Below are 25444 nucleotides of genomic sequence, written 5' to 3'. Positions count from 1 at the left end.
TATTTCAAGTTGTCCCTGTTGTAATAATAAATGATGCGGGATGTCAGGTCCTGTCTGTTGTGTGGAGAGAAAGGGAACTGGACCTGCAAGTTCTGACATACCTGTCCATTTCACACTTGGGTGATAACACCTGTCTTGACCTATTATCATTGTGTCATCCTTGAAATGATCCAACAATGGATGACCTGATTCTGCTGCTTATGTCTTGTTGATTCAGATAAATGTGAATGTTTTTCTATGTCAATGCATTGTTCTCCAGGGGCTGTTTGTATTTGATGCATTGCGTTGCCCCTTTATGTGTGTTATCAGTCGAAACCAAACCCATGCCTTCCCCATTAAAATGGAGAAAAATGTATCAGATGTATTGACGGAAAGCTCCAAAACCATTGCCTAAGGCAAGGCCCCCTACCATATGGCGGACAGGATTTTTAAATGGTTCGACCTTGTTTAATCGCTAATGCCCAATGTTGGTAGTTGTTTAGTAACCATAGAAATGAAGCAGATCAAAGAAGATTAATCAAAGTAACAGTTTATTGCGCACTGAATGTTCAACCTCCAACTTAATTGTGACTTTTACTTGTACAAATTACAAAAATGTGGAAAACTGTTAACGAGTATCGAAACATGTTGCATTTTGTAATGATTTGAGCAATGCCATATTATTCATGCTTCATATGGCATACATAAAATGTAATGCAAATTTGCATTCTCCAAGATAGATGATGAAAGAATTAATGTATTATTACATCAATACATCATGTGACAAAGTTGCTGCTGTGGTATAGTGTACTGATTAAGTTAGCACATTAGTTTTGTAGTCACTGGAAAACTTGTATGTAATCAGTCTGCCAGAATTAATTGTTCAAGATAGAATGGTCCCCTAGGCAGAGTAGTCTCACCTGATACATGTATTTATCACAGGTTATTTTTAAACATTCCTTGCAAGCAAATCATGCTCAACATTATATCACTTAAACAGCCTTTTGTATTACAAAATAGGGAAGTTTGAATCAGTAAAACTGTGTAAATGCATCTTTCTTCCATATTTATGAGATGATGATAACGGAAACTTACAAATTCCAGAAACATAACCTTCTTGAAGAAGGTAATCATCATACCTTGGGTTTGATCGATGTTTGAAGTGAAAGACAGTGTGGAGGGACTTTTGATTGTTGGGCAATTCCTACTAACTTTTGTCTTTGATTTCAGGCATCAAGTAAAAGATGAAAGAAAAAAATGTTGACTGAGAAATTCTTTGGACTGGTTAGAATTGGCCTGAGGAAGGTGACAGACAGTCACCGAAATATCGGCTGTGAATAAAGTTGTGTAAAAAGAGTCTCTGTTCTCAGTGACTTGATGAAACTATTCACGGAAAACTGTGGACTGAAGTGTTTTACTCTTGTAATATTTTCAGATGGGTACAGGGATTTGAAGAATGAGGGAAGAATCAGCATGGCAGGAAGAGACAGCATGTCAGGCCTCCCGGTGACGCCCCGCTCCGCAGCGGACAGCTTCGGCTCCAAACAGGACAGCAGGAACAGCCTGGGTCTGCGAGACAGCCTGGGCAGCCTTCCCCTCACCCCCCACTCCTCCAACAGCACGTTTGACCTCTCAGGAACACCCTTGTCTGTCAGCAATGCCTTCAGCATGTACAGCCAAGGTAGGAAGGATGGGTGGATGGATAGATGCATAGAAGGAATGAATGATTGAATGATTGTCAGAAGTACAAGAACATTTTAACTTCAAGATCCTCTTCTGGAAGATGTACATGTAACTGGTATAATGTGAAATACCTTTTCAAATTTGTTTTGGGAATAGCTCTAAAATTTGATGCGCTGTTCTTTGCCTTTTTGAGATAGTTTTTTGATTCTCTGGAAATTTACTGAAAATGAAAAAAAATTGAAAATTACTGTGGAGAATATTAATTTGGTCCTTTTAATTTTTGTCAGACACATATTTAAAAGAATTGGTTACTGATTTTATTTTGCTATACAATTTAACATTCATGCCAAAAAAGTTGATAAACCTGCAAGGTAAGTGACTTATCAAAATATATATATTTGTAAATATTGTACCGGTATTACTATTTGTTCAGCCTCTGCTTTCTTGAGTCTTCTTTCCCCAGGTACTTTTATCCTGTGCAATGTCTTGCATACCTGTGCTTTTCCTTATACCAGTCTGTACAGGATTTCAACTATTGATCTGCTGTGTTGTGGGAACTGAAGGTTTGAATGTTTCTTCTGTACAAAGCCTCATCCTTATACTGTTGCAAAGTATGGTGATTTCCCATCTTTCCTGTTGTTGTGGCAACTTTACTGCCATTCAGCACAATAACGAGCACGCTTTCTTTTCATATGCACGTTCTCTGCAATGCTCTTGCTTGGACATCAAAGAGACTTTCCAAGATTTTTTGAGAATTATTACACTCCTGGATGTAGAAATTGAGTACTATATAGTAGTATTCAAATATTACGAGGTGCAGGTCAAAATACCGATAGTTTCTCCACAGACTTGGAGGAAGTGACAGTGCAGTATGACAGAATCATCAAGAAATTCACATTAATGAATAAAACAAGAATTTAATAACAACCCTTGGTGCTTCATGGTGTGAAATCTTCAATTTCTTAAGCTTGCCGTTTCGTTTGTTTATTTGAAACTGCACTTACAAATGGCTGTAATATTAGTGTTACCAGTAGTGTACACATCTGCATCATTTGGTGAGCTACCTGTTGATTAGCACCACACCGCTAAGTGCATTCTCGACTGTCGGAACACATACATTGCGTGTTGCCGGTAATGCAGACGAATTTGCGAGATTTTCAGCTCATAAGACACAAACTAATTTCAAGATAGCAGGAGATAATCCCAGCCTAGGTTTTCCTTCAGGGTCAATTTGTATGGATGGACATGGGCACTATTTTGTAGGTCAGGCTTTCCTTGCTGAACTGGTTGGACATTTATGTAAAGAGGCCATCTCTTCCATTTAGTGAGGCTGGTGAATTTGTCATTGGGCTGACATCAGAGGACCACCTCCCCGTGCATGGCAGTCCTGCCATGGAGGCGACATTTTGATCTCTGAAGTTGAAAGGAAACTTCCCCCCAAATATCTTCCATTCTGTTCCTAATGTCGCGATTCCGGCCATCCAATTTCCAGCTATATCCCCCAGCCATTTAGGACTTTCATCGTACCAATTCGCGTCGGTATAGATTTTGTTTGAGATGTGTGAATGGTCTCTGTCGGGCCAAGCATTGACTTGTTGTCCTTACGTCCACATCGATCTTCCTGACCCTCTTCTTTTCTCATCAGTCTAAACACAATTACCCAAGCTGGAAGGTCCATTAACGAAGAGGGACATGTAAGGATCAAAGTTAATTGAGATGGCTGAACGCTGATGAAGGTATCCAGGACCGGCCTCCTCAGAGGAGCTGACTTTATTGCTCTTACAAATTACTCCAGGTTTGATTTCCGTCACACCGATGCTGGTAAAACATTGTGAACACACTTCAGGTGAATCAGAAAAGTTTGCGAGATTTTTGGTGATGACTCAGAGAGTGATAAAGCAGCTGACTGAGCCCTTAAAAGCTGCGGTTACATAAAAACATTGAAGAAAAAAAAGCTTAGAGCCAATTTCAAAGGTCTGTCCTTTGAGATACAGTAAGTTCGGAGCGGTATCTTGACACCTGTATTTGATCTTACAGCGTAGGTTGCCCCTTGTGATTTCCAACAAAGTGTAATTTGGGCCAACAATGAAAAATTCATCTTGACTTCAAAGTGCACATTCTGATTTCTCCTTGGTGTAACGGAGTATTGGAGGTAACCTAAACGTTTCTATCAATAATTCAGTGGTTGTGATTGGGCCGTAATCTGCAAGGGGAAATGTTTCTCATTGCTACATTTGTAAATGCTTACGAACCTACCTAGGAACTGATACGCAACAACGTATGGTCCATGTCAACAAGTATGTGTGACTGAGAGAAGTAAAAACGTTGGTGTAAGGATAGTAATATAGTAATCCCCAGTCTTACATAGTCCCATTTGTCATAAAAATACTTTTTCTGATATGATAAAGGCCCTATCTCAAAGCTTTAGAGTAATTTTAGACTCCAATTTTGCAATTGTTTGCCATCAAGGCACGACATCCATGACATCTACAAATGTATGTCTAACCCTCGAAAGACATGGAACAACAGACGATAGTGAGTGAGAGAGTGAGTTTCCAGAAAACCCATGCCCATCAGTGAGGATTTCCAAGTAATTGAACAGGAAGCTGATTAAAGTACAAACTTTTCGGCTCTCACCGTACTGAGAGCTATGTGACATTAGTCATTGCTAGCCCATGTAAGCACTTCCTTCCTTTTGCCCCCAGCTCCAACCCCCACGAACCATGAGAACAGATGAGCCCCGCATTAAGGAATAAGTCTTCTTAATCTCCAGATTATTTCCCTACTTAACAATATTTTATCTTGCTTATGACACCTATGTTATGAAAACTGGCTAATAATGGATACTTAGATATTCCCTAGTGATTGATACTTAGAGTAAGGAAAGGATTTTGAAGGACATTCCTTTTTGTGCAATATTGTTTTTCTATGCACTTTATCTAGGTCATATTTTGGAATACCATACTACTGGCACTACCGGTTAGACTATGCTTGTAGCAAATGAGATTTCCTGTTTAGAAGATTTTTGTGCGTCTGGAAACTGAGACCCAGACTCTGGATTTCCTGTGTGAGCAGAAAGGTATGAAAGAACAGCAGAACACGACAAACAATGTGAACAAGGTTACACTGAATGCACCTGATACCTTTCTTTGAAGTGAAAGACCCTTTGTAACAGTCCATGCAAATGCCGAGTCCAAAAGTAGTAACAATTCAACAAAATGAAAGTGATCGAGACTGCAACGATGGTGTTGAAAGAGCAAACTGATACCATGCAACTCAGTTGCTAATGGGAAGAGGAAAATATTATTTGGACAGAATCAGTGTTTGAAATCAGTAGTATTCATATGATATGTCATATGTACTGTTTCCTTTAGTAATCTTCTTTAGTTTATGTCAGACTCAGATGCATGGTATTTCTAAAAAAATATGCTCCATCACAACTTACACGTGTACTTCGTCACTTTGAAAAAAAAATCCTTTTGACTTTTGTCTGAAAGACGTTTGGGTTGCATACTGATTTGAGAAGTGTCACTGTTCTGTGTGTACGTGTTGGACATGAGCCTAATCATGACTAAGACTTGTGCAGAGGAAACGTGCAGTTATAACGAATGCAGAGTCAGGTGTCATCTCCAGGAGTGCGATGAATTCTCCATCCATGCTTAAGTTGAAAGTACGGAGTGATTCATCTTTAATTGGTCATTTCCCTGTGTCAAAACCAGACGTGGCGTCCCATTAGAATCCATCCATATATTGTCTGAAAGTGGGGCAGGCAGCTCGTAGACCAAAGAATCCAGTCTCTGACATCTAAAAAATGATTGATATCTGATGCACTTGCTTTGTGGATGTTTCCTTTGTCTAGTCGTGCCAGCCAGTTTTATGAAAAGGAATTAAGTCTTCAAAGGATCAAATCAAATCCTGGATAGTGAGTGTGAGTGTGAAAGGATCCTGTCATTCACAAGGTCAATCCAAACAATGATTGAATTAGCTATTTCTACGTTTAGCGACTTGTATTGTTCGAAACTGATCTTTATCTTTGTTGATGTTCACGCAGGCCTGGAAACTAGATAAAATGGAAGGATATCTTGAAACCTAGATACTTTTTCCTGGCTAACACAATGCTGTCCACTAGCTGAAATAAACAGATAGTGAGTTATGTTAGCGGTAACCATCATCATCATCATCAGCAGCAGCAGCAGCAGCACTTACCAGTCATGGACTATGGAGGTGATCCTGGAAGCTAAAGAAGTTTGTGTTTCAGAAATGAAATTGCTACCCACTACTGCAGGATATGTATGTAAAAAAAGTGTCCCAAGTAAAGATGCCATAAGTATGTCAAATGCTCTAAAAAGCTCTGTTTCATATCATATTCGTGTAGAGACTGTGGATGTTTTATGGTGAATCAACGCAAAGATTTTGAAAGCAATGTCAACCTCGAAGAAACTGTGTGCTCTATCAAAGGTTAAAACTACTATGCTTTGAAAAGTATTGGACGTTGAAAGTAAGGCCTTTGAAGAGAATTTGTTTTGAACTTTTGATTGAGCAGAGATGAGAACCACACTCGGGGGTTTTGAGGTCTTACAGATGTGGCCAATGAGGAAGACAGCAGGTGCCGATGTCAAGTTGAATTGGGTCAATTGCCCGAAAATGGCCGCTCCAAAGGGCTGCAGGTTATCCACAGCAATCCCTATTTGGTATCATCAAGCGCTTCTGGTAAGCCCACCGCTGTCTCTGTAGAGTGTGGCTGGATTTGTGGCTGTCTTACGCGCACGCTTTAAGGGCAGTCTTCAGGGAAAATCATCAAATATGGGCAATACATCAGGTTCATCCGGTGGTGTGTTTTCTTGATGAAAAGTTAGAAGTGAAGCTTGATTTGAAAAAAAATAAAGGTTCATCAATACTGTTCTGGGTAGATAACTGTAAAACTGCTTACACTCAGTTTTTTTTAGATTTGGTAATTTAAGTATTCCTTGTTAAAGAAGTCATTATTTAGGAATCTGCAAGTGCCATCAAAATGATTAGATAGACTAAAAAGTTTTCGCAGTGTTATTAAGTTTTACTAGTTTTCTGCACATCCAAAGCTGACTTGATCCAGGTACTACAGGTGTGCTTTCAAGTGTAGCTGTGAAAGAAGAAGTGTCACCAGCATGGCACCATTTTGTCTTTGGACCCCAACTCCCTCAAGAGCACATGGATTTGTACAAGTAAGCAATGGAATTAAGGCTCCTTACACGTGTCCACACTTTCTTTTAAAAGCGAAGAAACATGGATTTTGAGAGCCCCTCAGGTCAGTGCTGGACCAGTAGTGGTCCTCGAGGGCCCCTGCCTGCTCAAAAAGTAGGGGCTGAAATTGATCCGTTGGGGAGAAATTGACCTCATTGAATAAATGGCCAGAGGCTAAAGTTATTACCAAGGATTATAGCTGTCAAGATGAGAGGAAAATGGACTATGGTGGTCATTGACTACTTTGTGAGGCACTTAGACGTTTAACCTTGTCTTTCCCATGTGGGTGGGAGGCATATTGACAGTTACTTATCCAGCAATTACTGCGGTCTGAAAATCGCAATAAAAGTTACTGGTGCCGGGCAATCCTGTAATGATTTTCCAGAATCATTACGGCTCTTTATGGCGGAGAATGGCAGAAAATTGAATGAAACGGCACTTATTGAGGTGTGTGGCACCTTTGGTGGAGCTGTTTGCCTGATTGTCATAGATCAGGGGGTACCCAAGGTGCAAAGCTCATTCATCATCTACCCAGGAACCTTAAAACGTCAGGAAGCTACTTCAAGACGGGCCTTTGAAGAGGACTTGGCCTATTTAAATGAAGTGATGTGTAGTTATTGCGTTAGACTTAGCCCATGTAGAGATGGGCTCTCATTTAGAATGGGCTTTGCGGTACCCGGTAGACATCAACCACCAGGCACGGTGATTTGTTCAGGTTGCTCTGTAATGCTCAGAAGACATCAGTTCACCAACGGTCCACGGACCACGAGAGCTTCCTGATTTGCCAGTTACAAATGAGCCAAGAAGTTTGTGGAAGTAGAAAAGTTTTGTTCAGGGAATAACCCCCTGTATGCATGTATGTCGTATGTACTAAAATTTTTTAGTCTTATTCAGAAAGAAGTCCTTCGGAAAGAGCCAGTCATTAGAAGTTGTGAGACATTTTTTTTGGCACATGTTCACACTTTAATTAGACCTCTGTTTCTGAAGCCCCAACCTTGTCACTTTGATTATCCCTAACGATTCTCTCTCTGTCTCAACGGTATCTTTGAATTTATGATCTATCCCGTGGAGTGTTGCAAAGTATTGACCCAGAGAAATTGATCCCATGTTAAGTGTGGTGAGGTGATGAATGTACCCCACTCCTCTGCGCTGGAGAGAAGTCGTTAAAGGTTTGACAAAGCTGTTTTCTGGTTTTACATGGCCGTAACTTTGCCAAGGTGTTTCCCAGGGATGTAGTTCAATGGGTGCGTTGACCTCTGCTATCAGCACAACGGCTGTTCATTAACCTCCCACCAAAGACAAAATGGCAAATCAAACACTCTCTATGGATTAAAGAAGGTGCATTGCCTGGGGATAGGATGAGTTACTAAGACTTGACTTCTTTGTTGTAAGTAAGAATAATTGCTGGAAAACACTTTGAAATTGATCCCCTGAGGTGTACATGTCCACGGATGACATTTGTCTTTCAAGTTCTTTACAAAACACAGAACGGAGGATGCGATAATGGAATAAAATCAATAGTATCTTTACGGAACAGTAGGCATGGGCTATCACATTCATCAGATGTCATTGTTAAGAAGCAATGTATTTTTATGGCCATGAAGGAGCCAAATGTTATCACAATAAGAAGATCATAATCAGTTTCATGGTGTATTTTATAATGTAGAGAAATTCAAGACAATGGCCTGTTGTTATAGGGCCTATGGCAAAGTAACAGGACAACACAATGTAACAATACATATTGCAATGTGTCAATAAAAGCTCTATGAAATGAAATATTTTCACAAAAATTGAGCGGTTAGAATAAGCTGTGTCTCTTTCTGACGACCAAATGGGGATTTCTTTCAGTCTTCTAATTTCTCTTGAGCACATAATTGTTCCTTTGAGACCTAGCATTAGAACTCTGAAATTACAAGGGCAACAAAAACAGTTTTGAAGTTTTCCTTGTTGAAGGTACCGTGTGGTTGTGGCAAGGTCGGTCACTATATAACCTGTAATTGATGGAAACAGTTATGGTAATCTTTTACAAACAGCCAGTATAAGTCATCCATGGTACCGGTAACTCTTTTACTTTGTTGTGTGTGAATAAGGGCAAAACGAGTCTAGACTTTCCTAGTCACGGCCAAACAAAGCTGGTTCACTCCATAACAACAAAGCTGAAAAAAGCTTGAAGGAGAGATATTTGCCTGACGACACAACTTTCAAATTGATGTTTTGATGATTTTCCATTTTTATCCTGATGAGTTTTCCTATGAACCGTACCTACAATTTGAGATGACAAGGTTGGCGACTGTTTGATGTAAAAAAACCTGACAATGATGTAAAAGGTTTGGGTTGTACTAGTAGGTATCATTTCATCAAAATAATCAGATCTCTTTGGATCAACAGCAGTATATGAATAAGTTTGTTTTGGAGCCGTCATTCACCAAAATCTATAAAACTTGATGGCATTATTATCTTTCAAGTTTTCAAATCTTGTTGGTTGAGAGAGACACAGGGTTTTATTTAGGTTAATGAAGACAGATTGAGGAGAGAATAGAACACTGTTGATTTTACATTGTCTCCTGCAAATGTCGTTACAAGGCGGAAATAATGATGCATTGCTCGGACCTCCGACCTTCCTTTTAAGGAAAGAAAGGATTGCGTTGGGCGTGGCTCACCCATCATTTTCTGGCGATTCCGTGGATTTCGGAGCTGTTACCTTTAAGTGGTAAATGACAAATAGATGAGAGATTTAATGAGAATTCGAATCTAGATTCATTGCCCTGCTTTAGGTCCCCTGTAGATTATGGAGAAATAATTCACTGCTAATATTTCATCTGGGATTGACACATTGCATGTATGGTCTCTTCCAATATCAGCACCACTCAGTAAAAATGATTATATCACTGTGATATTAGAATCGGGTATACATGGGATTGCATTCATCTTTTTACCTTATTTGGGAGCTACATAATGTAGTAGTATTGTTTTGTCCTTTTTTGCATCGTACCTCAGGTCAGTGAATGTCAGCCGTAATTTTGAGTGATGTTTCCACAGATAATTACAGAAATTGCTTTGGAAATGAGGAGTGTGGGAAATTGACCGGATTGGACAGGTAGAAGTATTACCTGTCCCCATGGGAAGACAAATTATTTCTCAGCGAGTAAGCCAAATATATTGCTGGAACACTGTCCACCCTTTCACTGGGTAAACAGGTCGATATAAGGTCACACTTACAGTATTTATGACAAGTACTTACATGTATAATTGAACTTGTGTTGCCGAAAAGTTTTGAAATGCACAATGTTATCAGAAGTAAGACAGAATAGAAAGATTCATGGGTGTAGGAAAGTTGTAGCTTTTCAATTTTATTACATTTGAAATTCAAACTTCGAAGTAGAAAGTAGACAAGAGTAGTTATTTACTAATTTTTCTATGTGTCAAAATTTTCACAAGAAAAGATTATAAGACTTACTGAGCAGTTACAATGTCTGACACGTTATTATGGTTTGAAACTTACAGATATAGAATCCATTGCAGGTTGCAGAGCCTGATAAAGAAAAACACCTTAGAGAAGAACAAAGTAAAGAATGCACAAACACAAACAATTTCACAACCTCTGTAACATGTTCTCATGTGGATTTCGTTTCTATTGTAGGATTTGTAAGAAAAAAAAATTGGAATTTAAAGCAATTTGTGTCCTGTGGTCCTCAGACATTAATGGGATGTAGAGCTCAGCACTGCTGTATGGTTCTCTTTTTCCGGTCATTTATCAACATCCTGTGAGAACTGTGTATTAGTAACTTGATTAGAGTCAAATCTATCAAATTTGTGAAGAAAAAATCAGGTCATTGCACAAGATGGCTGAAGGTTAAAGAAAGGAGGGCCTGTGGGAGTATCAGGGTTCTTTTCGTAATTTTTCATACATTGACCTGGCAAATATTACATTGACCTGACCTTCCATTTTGCCGGTAAGTTTTTATGTCAATCCTCGGTTACATTACGTAGTCTGGTTTTGATTGTCCATTGAATGCGTAGCTGAAGGGTATCTAATGCATTTTGTTTCTTGGTTATCAAAGCTGCAAATTGCCAGAGTGGAGGAAAATTGGGAACATGGAATGGTCTAACAGTTGGACACATGTACACATGTGAATAACTGTAACCTTCACAATGCAGGAGTTGAGGTCTCTTGAATGACAGAAATAGGTTCTCGACTGGACAGCTAGGTAGGACCGGCGGCAATGCAGTTTTAATCACGTCAATGTCATAAAATCATTTCCCAGGTAAAAATAACAGTGAACATTGAAGTTGTGGTTGTATGGAACTATCCAACGTCTTTTGTTATCCCTAATTGTAACTACTGCTGAGCTAGCCCTGCTTCTGTGATGTAAAAAGCTTTACTTGCTTCCATCACCTTTGTCATCACTTCTCTTAATGCCATGTCTGCAATTCTTGCGGCTTGCATTGAGTATATATTCTCCTGTGTTTGGTATGAAAGGAATTTCTCTTGTCTTTGCCGTGAATTTTTGCTCACGTGTGTGTTTGTGGTTGATCACAAAATAGAAATTTATGGATCAGTCTGTGGATGAAATTATAGGGCTTAGAATTTCGGTTAAATTATAGGGCTTAGAATAATTTTGCAGATAACATAATAAAGTATTTCAAGCGTTAAACTATATTTTGGAATCATCATACCAATCTGAATGATTTGTCATATATGAGTCTCTGAATCTTTAAAAACTGAATTATATGCTGGCAAACAAAAAAATCTGGTAATCACCATTAAGTGATGTGAAAAAATGTGTAAGGATTTGTATAATGGAAACATTAATGTTTCAAATCCATTTTTGATCACGCAAATTTTACATACCATGGCAACGATCTATGTTGTGACTTATACGAGGTCATTTTACACTTTTAAGCAAATCCACCGCAATTGGAGGTTGGAGGACAAATCTGCAACTTGGGAAAACTCATTCCAACAGGTATTTACTTATGTTTACTTTGTGTTGTTCTGTTCATACATTTTGTGTTGTTTGAGTGAAAATATCACCTGTTTTGTTGACACCTGTTTGATTTGATGATGGAGTCCTCGTACATATATACTTTTGGTATCATCCATACAACAAAGTACCATGATGCTTTCAGACATTCCTATCAAAACGATGAAATACCTTTCAGAAAAACATGCAAAGTTCGTTCGTCAGAAATTGGTCTTCTACACCAATGCAAATTGAAAACGGCAAAATCATAAAAGCAGAAATGGTTTGAAGTGAGCAGTTTCAAGTGAAACATATTGCTTACTTCATCTATGGTTATGATGCGAAAAAGATTACTGGACTAACTGAGTAGCTTGCAACTATCATGACAATATATTGTAGCAAGGAACCTTTTTTGTGATCAGACTTTCACAGTATGCATCTAAATTATAACAAATGTTCAACTGCAACTAAGTTCCAAACTCCTACACCATGTTATGGTTAGTTGTTAATGGTTAATATATGAGCTGGGAGAATAGTAAGTTTTTGAAAGAGAACCAAGTACAAGTAGGTCTCTGACAAAAAGATTGATACCAGGCAGGCCAGTCTTCTAGTTCATCACCACCATTTGTCCAATGGTAAGGAGCGATAGAAGCGGAGGTGTGATCGAACTGATTTGGCTTGTCAGCGGTGATGAATGAATAGAGCGGGGCTCCCTTCGATTGATGGTTGATTTGAGACTACAGCGAGCACCTGAAATGTGTCGGTGAGCTTTATCTCCCTCTAAGTCAGGTGGAGAAACCCAGATAACGCTTTTCACTAGAAGAATTTAAACTTTACGTCCAAGCAATGAACGCCTCCGTATGCCAGTTTCTGGAAGAAAACTTGAGAGGTAGATTGTAATTTAGATATATCTGCCATTCACTCCTTGAAATCCATGGAAAATCTTCTAGGTCATCTTGAAATGTTGTCCCTCCTTGATTTCTCATTCCATGCACTTTCCTCTTGTCTTCTGTAGTGTGGTACTATGTCGTGATACTTGTTTTTGTTTGTGAATTCCTTTTTCAGTTGTCTTATCTGTTAGCAAATGCAGCGCTCTGAAGTACCCTGTAATTTTCATAAGTTATGACATTCAAATCACACATATTATAAGTAATTTAAAATAGCAATGGAAAATTGTGAATTTAAGTTGATCATCTATACAAAAAATAAAACTTGCCACACGTAGCTTACATAAATTTGCATATTTACAAGTTTCAAAATAATTCTTTATGTATTTGAATAAATTTGCATATCTAATAAGCTAACTTGCAAACACTTTCTAACTTCATCATCAAAAGATATCAGTATCTTCCAGGTAACTTGTCTCTAAACATCAATCTAAATGTACAGCGTTGACTACAAACAGCACAAAATGTGACTTTTGATAACCTTAAAGGCAGAGGTCTCAAACCTTTTCAGTCCCTTCTTCTTATAGAGGATTTGACATTTTGAAAAGGTTATGTTCCTCAGTCATGACACAGGAATCATTAAGGAGAGAATGTTTCTAGAACAGAGGAAATACCAAACAAAGTTGAAAGCATGTAATCTAGGGCAAGGGAGGGCAAAAGTTTTATCTCAAAAGTTAAATGTGCCTGCTGAACATCTTTGATGTGAAAGTGTTGGCAGAGGTCATTAAGATTCACTGTGGATTAAACAGAATCATTTCCACGATTCATCTGTCATGTAAACAACTTAAGAACAAGGAAAAGTCAATGTGTGCAGCTTAATTATAAACATTTCTCCTAAAGCTAATGGTGAGATCTACATGTAGTGGGAGATTGCAGCATAGTACTGATTGTACTGGTGAAGGCAAGGGCTTTGACATAACGATCCAAGGCATTTGTGATTTCAATCCGCACCACTTTCTAGTTCCAGTAGAAGGTGCTTGGTGACATTTTAACGGTCTTTTCCGTAGCCAGGAAAAGGGCGTCTGAAGCACTTTTGTTCAGGAGTGTGTGTTACACATACTTGTGGGGAACAAGTTGTTGTGTCCTTGAAGCCCTCCCTTCCGAGAATCCCCCGGTCAGCTCTTTTGTTAGCTGGCAGCTTGTGGAGTGATGTATAGGTCAGCTCAAGCCTTGCCCCGAACCACAGGTAACATAAAAGCAAACTAGGGCTAATACATCATCCAAAGGTCAATGATGAGATATTGAGAACAATTGGGAAGCGCCCAGGGAGACTTGCTGGTGAGGAGAGATAGCCAGTTAAGCTGCTGACTTCGCCCCAGAGGACAGGATATTGTAGATGTCAGTGATAGAGTGGCAAGCAGGTAAAGGATCGGAGAATCTCTCTCAGGTTGCCACAGAAACAATAAATTACCATCCACATGTACCATTTGCGTCATTTTTGCCTTTTTGTTTGAGCTGGGCGATGAGGGAGGATTTGGGAGGCAGTTGTGAACGTATGTGTTTACATGCCCTGGTGTTGTGAAGTAATGGATATGACATTGACCAGCTACCAGTAGAATGATTTGTTAATGGCTGTCCCAGATTCCCTAGATCCTGAAGATTTCGAGTTCGAGTCAAGCTTTCTCTTCTGTCTTTATGAAAAACGTTTCACTCCATGCCACAAAATAATATTTCATTCGTGAAAAGAAAGTGCCTTTCGTTTAGTCTTTAAAGTAAAGGAGAAATTCATTACTGAGTTGTAATGTATCTCAGGCTATTTGTGTAACTACATTATATATGAGGCAATACATACATACATACATTACTCCTGTATAATATGTCAAAATGAAACTGGACTTCCCGACTTTTGCCTTCACACACATGTAACAGTTCTTGGCAGTTTTAGTAAGCAGCTGAGGTAACGTGTTGATATGTTTTACTGGTCCTTCTGGTGACGTTGATGTTGTGCCTTACCCCCGTTGGTGCCCCATCATGGTCCAAATAACTGGGTTCAAAATGGCATACCTCTTCTAGGTTTCAAGCACAAAGAAAAGAAAAAAGTGAGAGAGACAACTTCCAACATCGTTCTCCTATGTTGTGTAAAGCTACTGCTGATATTCATGACGTTATGAAACATTTTCCTGTAGAATCCATAGGTTAGCTCCCTGTGCTAAGAACTTGACGTTGTGCAAACATAATATACACCTGTGTTATGGTACACAAAATGGCCAAATCTCGGTCATTTTTCTCCATGAAACAAGTTTGGATTGTTTTTTCCAGAGTTAGATATAATAAGGATATGACAAACAGTCATGTTTTATTGGTTACGAAATGGTTGAAGGATTATGCGAGCAGGTTGAAATGACGTTGACATTGTGCGTTCCCCGAATGGTGCCTCCCTGTGTCCTACATTGCCAGGGTAGAAAGTAGGTCGACTGTCACTGAAAATGGAACAGTCCCAAAGAGGATTGATCGCTGATGTCACATGCTGCAGAGATATGTATCAGAGGAGTTCAAGTATACTCGAAAGGCAGTGAGGTATTCACTCGGATATGCCATACAGGGATAGATAATGGATCCTGAGAGGTCTTCAGAAGTCAGGAGGTCACACCAAAGTTGCTTGTTCCAGTTTTGTCAAAGTTATAACATGCGGTTTGGAGGGGAAAAAAAGCAATTTTTATGGATGGAAATTTTCCACCTGTATCCATATTTTTTACATGTTCTTATATCGATATTCCTTCTCACTAGTTCTGAACATCTTTCTCTACTGTCTTGTTGAGACAAGTGTTTTATGATCAACAATAAAGCCTGAATTGTACTTGCAGTAGTTGCACATTGGTAATGAAGCTTGATAAAACCATTCCTACTTATGTATGTAGCTGGTGTCCTGCTGTTTGTGTATCTTTTATCCAGACTTGCCAAGCGAAGATGAATTCTTTATAGAACTTGTTGGATAGCTGTTCAATATGTATCTCTTTGTTGAAGGCTTAAACGTTTTACTGAACACCATTGCATGCATTCTCACCAGATGGTTTGTTGTTGTAGGACATGTGAATTGGGCTGTGTCTGTACTGGTATAAGTGACTTGTTTTTAAAGTGCTTTAGCCTGTCCTCATTTACGGCCACCCTACAACTGTGGGAACCGGGAAGAAAATATATTTTGTAAGCCTTAGCTTCACTTCAAACATTGATGAACAGTCATGCAGTTGACTTATGCGGATGTTTCTTAACGTGATTGAGATAATTGATTGTATTGCTCAGCTTCACAGAAAGTCGGCTTCCTTCTTGTTTGGGTTCTTGAAACTGGGACCTGCTGTAATTGGGGTTAGTGGAAAGATATGACTTTGCTACACATCACTCAAGTTGATCTGGTAAATCCCTGTGGGCCATGCCGGATTTAGCCGCTCATTAATGCATCTAGGTTAACTCAATTGTATGCGTGTGTGGGGGCTATACCAAGGCAAGATCAGTGCCAGTGCATCCTTGCCTTTATAAGCAGCAGGCGTCCGTTAGATCAGCAGGCTCGGTGCATCTCCATCCGTGAAGCGCACCACGTACCGTCCTGGAGGGGGTCCACATGGAGGCAGTGGTGACGATGAGGTCAACCTATAGCAGTAACCTTGGTTACGGGACGCCGGACACTCCGCCCCTGGAACACGAGAAAGGTGTCGCACTTCTTCATTTGTAATTTCCTCCTGTTATCCTATAAAGAGAGGCAGGTGCGATGGCAAGCTGCTGGAGTAGAGAATGGCTGCTGCCTGTGTTCATGCTTGCTAGTGTCTTAGGCAGTAATCGCTCCCTATCAGATTATCTTGGAAGGCTCTACATTGCTTGAGGATCCCTGCATGGCTTTCCTTGTCAGCTCCTTATGTCTCCATCAGACCATTCCAAGGTATTTTGTGTAAAGCGATAGTTCTGCTGCTTAACTTGCCATTTTGTTGACACAGCTGTAATAGGGACAGGTAACTCCAGTCTTAGTACACACCTTGCCAATCTTGTTTGATGCTGGGTGCCAGTTTTAGTCTATTACTGACCAATGAAATGTGCTATCGGAAGATGATTTAAATTGCGATCCCAAGGTGTGGGCCTTCATTTGCACTTGGTGTTGTCTTCAAAATAACTGCCAATATATTTAAATGTGTTTGGTGACTTCAATAAGGAAGCTATATTGACAGACAATTACAATAAAAATACCACGTCTTGATGTTAGATGTGGGTCTCTTCAAGAAGGCTTCACATACAATTGTCAGCATTTGTGTTCCGTATTTTTTGAGGATAAATACAGGAAATGGAATTAAATCTCCACAGCTGTTAAGACTGATCTTGTCCTAACATTTTACTAAATGTTTTCGCATATTGCTAAGCCAGTCTTTAATTTTTGTGTTTACTTTCTGATGTTGTGATTGTTCTCTTGGGGTTCATGTAAGTCTGGAGTTTTAGAAAAGCAATAGAACTCGAAACAGAGACCTGTTTTTCATGGTCTATTTGTAATCTACAAGATTATACCAAAAATGAAAACTGCTGTGAAAGGGCTAGACAATTAGGAGAGACGAAAGTTGAGTGGATTGTCTTCATTCTCACCCAAGTGCCATATCAAAGAATGGAACATGACTCTAGTAGAACTGATGGTCTTTGTGCTCAAAGAGAACCAAATACTCACTCAGTGATAAAATAAGGCAGACATCATTTTCATTAGCTTTTCTACCCAATGAGATAATGGAAAAGAAACACAAACTGTTTGTTGAAGAGACTCTACAAATTTGGCAGGAAAGGTGTGGACTTTGTCATTGGGCACAAGGTCATTGTTGTCTACAACATTGTCTTAGGAAGTGGATTCTGAGTCATTCCCTGACCTGAATCATTGTCGTGTTTGCGACATGAAAATTTAATTCTGCACTTTGTGATCAAAGAAAGAGTGTCAACACCACCGACGCAGTGCAGCCCCCGTTGGCTGTTGTCCACTCCCTAGCCCCCGGCGTATGATTCACTTCCCGTGACCTAGTTTCCACCTGTGGACACACAGGTCCAACAGGTACGTCAGGTGTGTGATTGGTGGAGGCCGTGTGACCTCACTGCCATACATGCGCTGGTGTGGGCATGTGCACTTCGCACTTGTAGCTAGCTCTCGACGACACGGCCACCAACAGCTTCAGAGGCACAGCCCTTGTCTTACATCTCTGTACTGTGTCTTCTTGCTAACACTCCAGCCATGATGTTGGGTGAGATGATGCCACCCTCCTTTTTCCAGCCTTCACAGCTCCGTCAAGGTAAAAGCGCCTTTCAAAAACACTACTCTACATTTCTACCAACCTGATTGTTGGTTGTTGTCTTAACGCGGCAACCTGTCAGTAGACGGATTCGAAACTGTAGATGTGTGGTTGTGTTGACTATTCTGCTGAATTTTAAATGTTTTTGTCTGTTCCAAGTTGTATGTTCATGGTAAAGTCTTGGTTTTGTAGGAAGAATCATTGAGTCAGGTAGGAGACTTGAGAAATGTTGTTGTCAGGTTGTTGTGCAGTGGGTTCATTGAAGTGTTTGGCTGTGCGCGCTTACCGGCCAGGTCGAAGTACGCAGGGGTGTGGTGTTGACATGCTCTGCTTCTTTTGTTGGCCTCTTTTGTTGTTTTCTGCAACACGATCATGGTTACTTGACAACCGTCAGCTTGAGCCAAGAGATAGAAAATGCCTCCAACATATCTTTTTCCTTTGGAGTATCCTTTTTCCAAAAGGTTTTGATTGAAGCGTTGTTATCTAGGTCGAATACCAGTGCTTCTGCCCTCTTTTACAATGACGTTCAGAGCTAATGTTTACCTGGTATAAAAAAATTACCTGCCTTTGACAGTACCAAGGTTTTTCTGTGCCCTTCTTCCTGCTTTGAAGGTATTTTGATGTAACCATCTTACAAACAAGTGTCTGACAGAACCACCTGTTTTGGTCAGAGTTTGTTACATTGTCGACCTTTGACAAACACCTTTTCACCAGGTGAACTTGCTCATTAAGTATGCGGAACTCGACCTAGATTCTCATGATGTGTAGAAAGAAAAAAGGGGCGGGTCAAGTTATCTACCCTGAAGAAGACATATTGTTCCCACAGAGAGATTGTTTCTCCATATCTACTAAAAGGCGCTCAGCATTGGAAACCCTCTGAACTACTTGTAGTGACTTAAAGTTACGTAGACACTGCATTTTTTTCAAGAATGTTAGTCTAGTTGTATTTTTCACAGGCTAGTGGTTTCAATTAAAAGGTGACCTATAAAGGATTTGAGGAATGTCAGAAGAAAATGTCAACAGTGCGTGCTGAAATCTACCTGGTTTTTATGATGGGTAGTTCTGGTTTGTGTCAGTAAAAGTAACCATACTGATCGTTTATGTAACAAAAAAGTTGTTCCATTTCACCACTTGTAATGCGACACAAGAAAGTTTGTATTTTTTTAACGTTTTTTACATATAGAAGAAGAGTAACTCATACTAGGCCTATGGCACAGCATCCAGTGATGACGTTGATGCTTACAAATTTGCATAGACCTTCAAACGGCCATTACTCTCGGGTCTGGCAGTGGTCGGATGTATTTGTCCCCGACCTTGTTCACGGCCTACATACACACCTGCTGAACTTGCTCATTAGGTATGCAAAATTTGGCCTAGATTTCCAAGCCCAATGACGCAGGTTCACATGGCAAGCTGTAACAACAACCTTTTGGGCTGCAGAGTTGAATTGCTTGCTCTATCGGGTTGGGTTTCGGATTACTTTATACAGCCGCACATAAAGCAGGTCCATCTGGACAGAAGGCACTTGTAGTGTACTTGGATGCAGGTTCGACGTTAGAAGCAAGATATTAAAGGACATAAACATTGCTGGGTTTGTTTAAGAAGAACCTTTGCCTTGTTGACACAGCGTGAGAAGAAAAGTGTTCCGAATACCAGTTTGGACTTGTGGAGAAATGTTTGACAATGGGTTATTTAGTGACTTAATGTTGTCCCTGAAAATAGTAGCAGAAGAGACTACTATCATATCACAAACAGCCCACCAATGCTTCTGCAAACAGTGGACATATTTGTGCCACTGATCTGAAGAATCAAATATTTGTCTTACTATTGTCTTAGTGAAATTCTTACGCAACTAAAGACAGTCATGATAGGAAAGCAGTTTAGGAGACATGGAATTTATAAACTTATAGTATGTGATTTTTTAAAGTCTCTGGTTTTTAACTGTTGGCTGTTTTTGAAACCAAGAACTACTGGTGTGGGAAAAATTCAAGGGCGGTACAGTCACACAGTTAACATCCCAACGTAAAGTCTTGTGATGAATGACTCATGTAGCAAAAATCTGGGGTAACGGCCATGCTCAACGCCATCCTCGTACGTGAGCCCTGCATATTTCAGGAATTTAGGTTAACGTCATGCGCAAGGTCAATGTTATGCGTGGTGCCGATTTAAAGACTCATGCTGGTTTCCTGTTCGGGACAGGTAGTGCACGCTGTATTCTTCTCTTTAATTACATCTTTTTTGCTAACATGTGACACAGATTCAGATTATAAACAATGTATTTATCATCCTTACAGTTTTAGAAATACCATAGCTGTACATATGGTGTATTACGCATTTTGTTCGCCATTCTCTGATCATCCCCAATATGTCAAGGCTATAATGACATAACGTCAGTCCAATATGCAGTTTAGGGATGATGATGAGAAATGTACCATAGCTGTGTCCACAAAGGTCTGGTGGAGAATGATTTAATGTGTACAGAGTGTCATTGGTGTTTTCTTGTAGATTTATAATAACAAAGGGACACAAAATATTAAGGTTACATGTACTCCAATGTTGGGAAGTTAGATTTAGAGGCTGCTCCTGGAAGATTGGATTGGAAGGGACAAAATGAAATTCTCTGGCCCGTTTGTAACAAAAATGTTATTAAAACAACAATGGAGAAATGAAAAGGATTGGATACATTTTTCGAAAATGGATACATTTTTCATTGGATGTTGATCACTTGATAAAGCAGGGCTTAGATTTTGATATTTTTAGTTTTGAAAAGATTCAGATTTACAGTGTATAAAGCAGGGAATGCTGTATTCATCGCTTTTATTTCATAACAATATTGTGGGCAGGATTGCGCTCTATGCTCGACATGAATAAGCTTCCTGTGACTCATTTGCATACCCGCTCCCCTTACGTCATTTTTCATGGTCAGGCTGGCTGGTCCAGGTTTGGCTGGTCTATAGATGGAGGGGCAGGCGACCCTTTCATTGCTTGACCTTCATTGTATAAAACATGGCGGGTCAATGCTGGCGGCTTGTGGAGCCTGTCTAAAAGCTCTAAAATAGACATTGCTGGGTCGTCCTGTGTATTTGTGTAGTGGACAGTCTTTTTCCCCAAAAAATTAATTTTGTAAGAAGAAAAAAAATCAAACATGATATTTTTGGAAACAAACAATCAGGTGGGCATATGTATTTGCTGATGTAATTTTGTTGCAACCATTTATGTTCGGTGGCACTAAAGGGTACATGTATTATGTATTAATCCTTAGTAGCCTACATGTACAACCATTATGTAATACTGGTATTCCTATCTGAATCAAAGACTACTGATATTTCTTCCCGCAAAATGCTTGTATCAAAATTATATACAACCAAATCTGCAGTATTTCACGCGCGTGTGAAGGTATTCTTCTTCCGTTCCACTCTCCAGAAAAATCTATCTTCCTTTTTTGTGCCGGTCTCATTCACTTGGATGGAGCAGGGTGGATTATAAACGACTCTGCCACTCTCAATACAACAGACACTTTGACCCTGTCTGACCCTGACCTCCATGGTCCCTCAGACCCTTTTTGTGTGTCCAGTCTTTGTGTGAAATATCAACTTTTCCAGATGTTATCCCTTATTGCCAGGCACCGTTTGTGATCAGGAAAGGTGATTTCGCTATTTTTAATGCATAGCAATGCTTATTAGACTAAAATCTGACCCTCCAAATTTGGTTGGGGCAAGTTTAGATTTTCTGGCGAGCAGTTGCCAGAAGTCATTGGTCAATGCTATGCGTGACCCTTGACACGTGTCCCTTTTTGCCTGCTCTGTGAGCTTCGTGCGTCCAAGTGGCGGTCCCTAACTACAAAGAGACCTTCTGACCCTGAACTACATAATGCGCGTGGGAATTTCTTCCCCTGCACCAAAGGCAATACAACTGCATACCTAATAGTATAGACTTCACAGTTGGATGAAAGGTACATGGACCCCATAACAGGGGATTTTGCTAAGGAAAAAGATAGACCTGTGATGTTGTTCTCCTTAGGTACGGTGCGGAGAGCATGCCGTGACCTGGGTTAACACTCGAATGAGCCCTCGGTCACGTGCCCATTCAGTTTCAAATGAGCTGTGGCGGCTGAGCCCTCGCGACGTACGTCTTTGGGAATTTCACGTTCAGGAGTCATCTCTCTGACACTTCACTTTTCCCAGTTTTGGCTTGGCCCAGTTTGTCAATGGTTGTTCAATGCTAGTTATGGTCAAGTTGAACATGGGACGGCGCTTTTTCAGTTTCCGTTTGTCCTTGTTATTGTTGGTTTAGTCTTGAGCGAAGGTCGCGCCCTTTCTGGATAACGTTATGCGAGATCGCGTGGCTCGCACGTTTCCCACGTGTCCATCATATTAATTGAAAAGTCAATGTTATCCTCGATCATATCAAACTTCACGAACTTCTGGATAACTTGTTACATTATAATATTAGACAAGGACAGGTTTACCCTGTTGTATACAAATAAGTTTTCTACTTTTTCGATATTTCAGTCGTTGACAAGGTACGCGTGTGGGTCAATGTGCGTGTTAGCCTCGATCACGCGGCCCATTGTGGTGCAATTGCCGATCGAAATGAGATGATGGACAATACCTGAGTTCAGGCCGCACGCACCCCCATTGGCCTTATGGTCATGGGAAAGGCAATGTCAGGTATTGGCCACCACAGCCCCATATTTCACCAACAGGTAGTCATTGATGTCTTGGGAGATATGCCAAGCTGTTTGTCTATCTCTTTGATAAAAAAAACCCAAAGCACACTACAGGCCGGCAGACAAGAGTTGAGAGCTGGCATGACTTGACCCTGGCCAATGTTATGCGAGACCCTTGACACGTGGTCATTGTTACCGTAGGTCAGACTCACCGGCATTCAGCGCCTGTCAGCTTCCGACACGCTGCTGATCGATGATGGAGCACGGCCCTGTCTAACCCTGAACTACGTGCGGCCATGGGAACTCAAGGGCAACGCCTTTGTAGCCATTACCCAGTGTCATGTACCTTTTCTACAACTATCTATTAAGGTCAACTTAGCTCCTGATTGGCTCAAAGGGAAAAGAACAGGCCAGAAAACGTGTGCTTCACTATAGAGGGGGAATAGGAGCAGAGGACATGATTGGCCAAGGGTCAACACCAGGGAGGACCCTTGACATCGGCTTATTCTTGGCACATAGCCCTAACATTGGTCAGTGGGCCAGGATTGAAATGATAATGATTTTAACTGTGCATGGGGCGTTAAATGACATGCTGTCAGCGCACGGCCGCCCAGTCCTGGTGTGGCCTGGAGGAGTCAAGGACCTGGTCTGGCTCGTGCCTCTTGGTGTATCCATGGGAGTTGAAGTTGACTGGATGATGGCTGAACCTGAGGGAGGTACCGGTAGCAGTTCTGACCGAAGTCAGCATAGTGACGACGCTTCTGGACAGAGTCCGCAGGCTTCTGACAGCCAGGGCAGCGGAAGCCCGTCTGGACAGGACGCCGGCTCTGAGCAAAGTCCTTCTCCTGGAGAAGGGCCCTCACAACAGAGCCCGGATGATGGTTTGTTTTCTTATCTTCAGTTTAGAAACTTTGTGTTAGGAAAAGACCAAGATTTTTTTGTAAACTGTGTGGAACAAAATGTTAATCAAAATTTTTTTCTTGTTTTTTTTTTCCATATTGCTGCCTCTACCATTTTGCCTGCCATCGCCAATGATGTCCTGACACCTCTCTCCTTGCTGGCTGTAAACTGTATTTGCTCTGTTCCCAACATGTCTATAGGTGAGTACAATTTGTATATATTGAATGTTTTAGATTCTGTTTGAAACAGATGTAATTGCATGAAGAGATCTTAGTGATTATGTAAAGCTGAGACTTCTTTTTTCTTGCTTCGTAAAAATAGAAAAGCTTGTGTTAACGTTTGTCTGTATCAGTGGTAGCTAGAAATTTGTTGATTGAGCTGTTATAATGATAAAATAGTCTTACATAAATCGTTGCACTCTCTCTCCATATGGCCCAGAGTTCCAGTTTAATTCAAAAGAATGGAAAAATGTGTGAAGAGGAAGATTGTGGTATTGTTATTTATGTACCAAAAAATTTTTATTTATTTGGGTAAAAAAACTAGAGTTCCACCAAACTACTGATTCCTATATTAAGCAAGGTTAATCATAAGGATAGATAATGTTTTTCTAACTTTCACAGTAAACTATTTCTTTTGAAACAAAAGTGTCAAAGGTAAACTTGCATAACTACTCGATAAATGCAGTCTGCTTCAAATTGAAGAATTTTTTTCCTAAACAGTCATTTTTGTTGGAACGAAACTGCAAGAAGAAATTTTCAAATTATTATCAATCAAGTTTTCCTCAAAGTTGCCTCTGCGCGGAGGGAAAGTGGATTGAGGGTTGTTTTTTTACCCGCACGTGCCCCGGTCAACGCTATGCGAGACCCGGTCACCCGCCCATTCTTCTGCGGGGACAAACTGTCGTCCTCAGTCAAAGTGGGGCTGGAGGGCAGTTGACCCTGAACTGTGTGTGTCAGTGACAATGGTGTCTGGGTTAACGTGAAAAAGAAGGGTAAGACCTTCTTAATGGGTACAAATCGGCTCTCCACGAGTCACCTTGTCCCTCGGACTGTTCGCTGACTGGTTAGTTTAACTGCGTAGCTGCGGAGTGCACTGTCAAGTACTGGCAGATGGCTCGGGAACGTGGCAGTTGGCTGCAGACACGTGCCACGACCTAGGTTAACGCTATGCGAGATCGCGGAATATGCGAGTTTCTCAGCGTTTGTATTTGGGAAGCCCCAGAAAACTGCAGTTCAAGTCTGCCAGCGCTGGTGTTGAACCCCCGCGACCTTGAAGTTCCTTGGTTGCATTCGTTCCGCAGGGGAAAACATATTTGCACGTGGTACATCATGTAGCGAAACATCTGTTGCGTTCCCGCTTCCTCGTGGGCACGTGCCCTGGCACGCGACCTAGTCAACATCATTCGTGTGTAGGTCAATACGTGTGGAAGACCCCCATCACGGATCATCACGCACCCATTCTTCTGTACCAATAGATCGCTGCCTCGTGGCACGCCGCGGGTATCGTTTGGGCGGGAGTTGGCGGGCGTTAGGTCGGATTTGTACAACAGCTGATGGCGTAAGAAGCTTCGTTTTAGCTCATGAGTAATGTCCTTGCTGACAAAGCTCAAAAGCTCTCCTCAACCATGAACTACTTTACTCTGTCAGTATTTTGAATAAAGAGATTTGATAGTGAACTTGACTGTTATGCAAAGCCATCACCACTTCTAATGGATGTTGAAATTCCTGTAAGTTGGGTGAGTTAGCCAGACTGGAATGTTGAATTACATGCCTGTTGGAGCACAGGGGAAGAACTGCCTGGCTGGTATGAGCTGACCTCCCATCCATTGATGTCAAC

The 25444-nt window shown here is 40.7% G+C and overlaps 1 protein-coding gene across 8 annotated transcripts in view; it reads left to right on the top strand.

Moving 5' to 3' along the window:
• Window positions 1–25444, top strand: part of LOC109465999 (nuclear receptor subfamily 6 group A member 1-like) — a 91659-nt gene that overhangs the window by 31839 nt on the left and 34376 nt on the right. For 5 of the 8 annotated variants that reach the window (XM_019763507.1, XM_019763508.1, XM_019763512.1 and 2 more), the window contains 2 exons: window positions 1415–1660; window positions 11787–11849. In XM_019763507.1, the coding sequence (XP_019619066.1) occupies window positions 1415–1660; window positions 11787–11849 (309 nt within the window). Of the gene's footprint in view, window positions 1–1414; window positions 1661–11786; window positions 11850–17834; window positions 18040–25444 lie in introns of those variants that run through there. The other 3 variants (XM_019763509.1, XM_019763510.1, XM_019763515.1) reach the window with 2 other exon arrangements.

Source organism: Branchiostoma belcheri, unplaced genomic scaffold (assembly GCF_001625305.1).
Source record: "Branchiostoma belcheri isolate BF01 breed outbred unplaced genomic scaffold, Haploidv18h27 scaffold16, whole genome shotgun sequence".
Taxonomy (NCBI): domain Eukaryota; kingdom Metazoa; phylum Chordata; class Leptocardii; order Amphioxiformes; family Branchiostomatidae; genus Branchiostoma; species Branchiostoma belcheri.
This window is presented reverse-complemented; position numbering and strand designations above follow the sequence as displayed.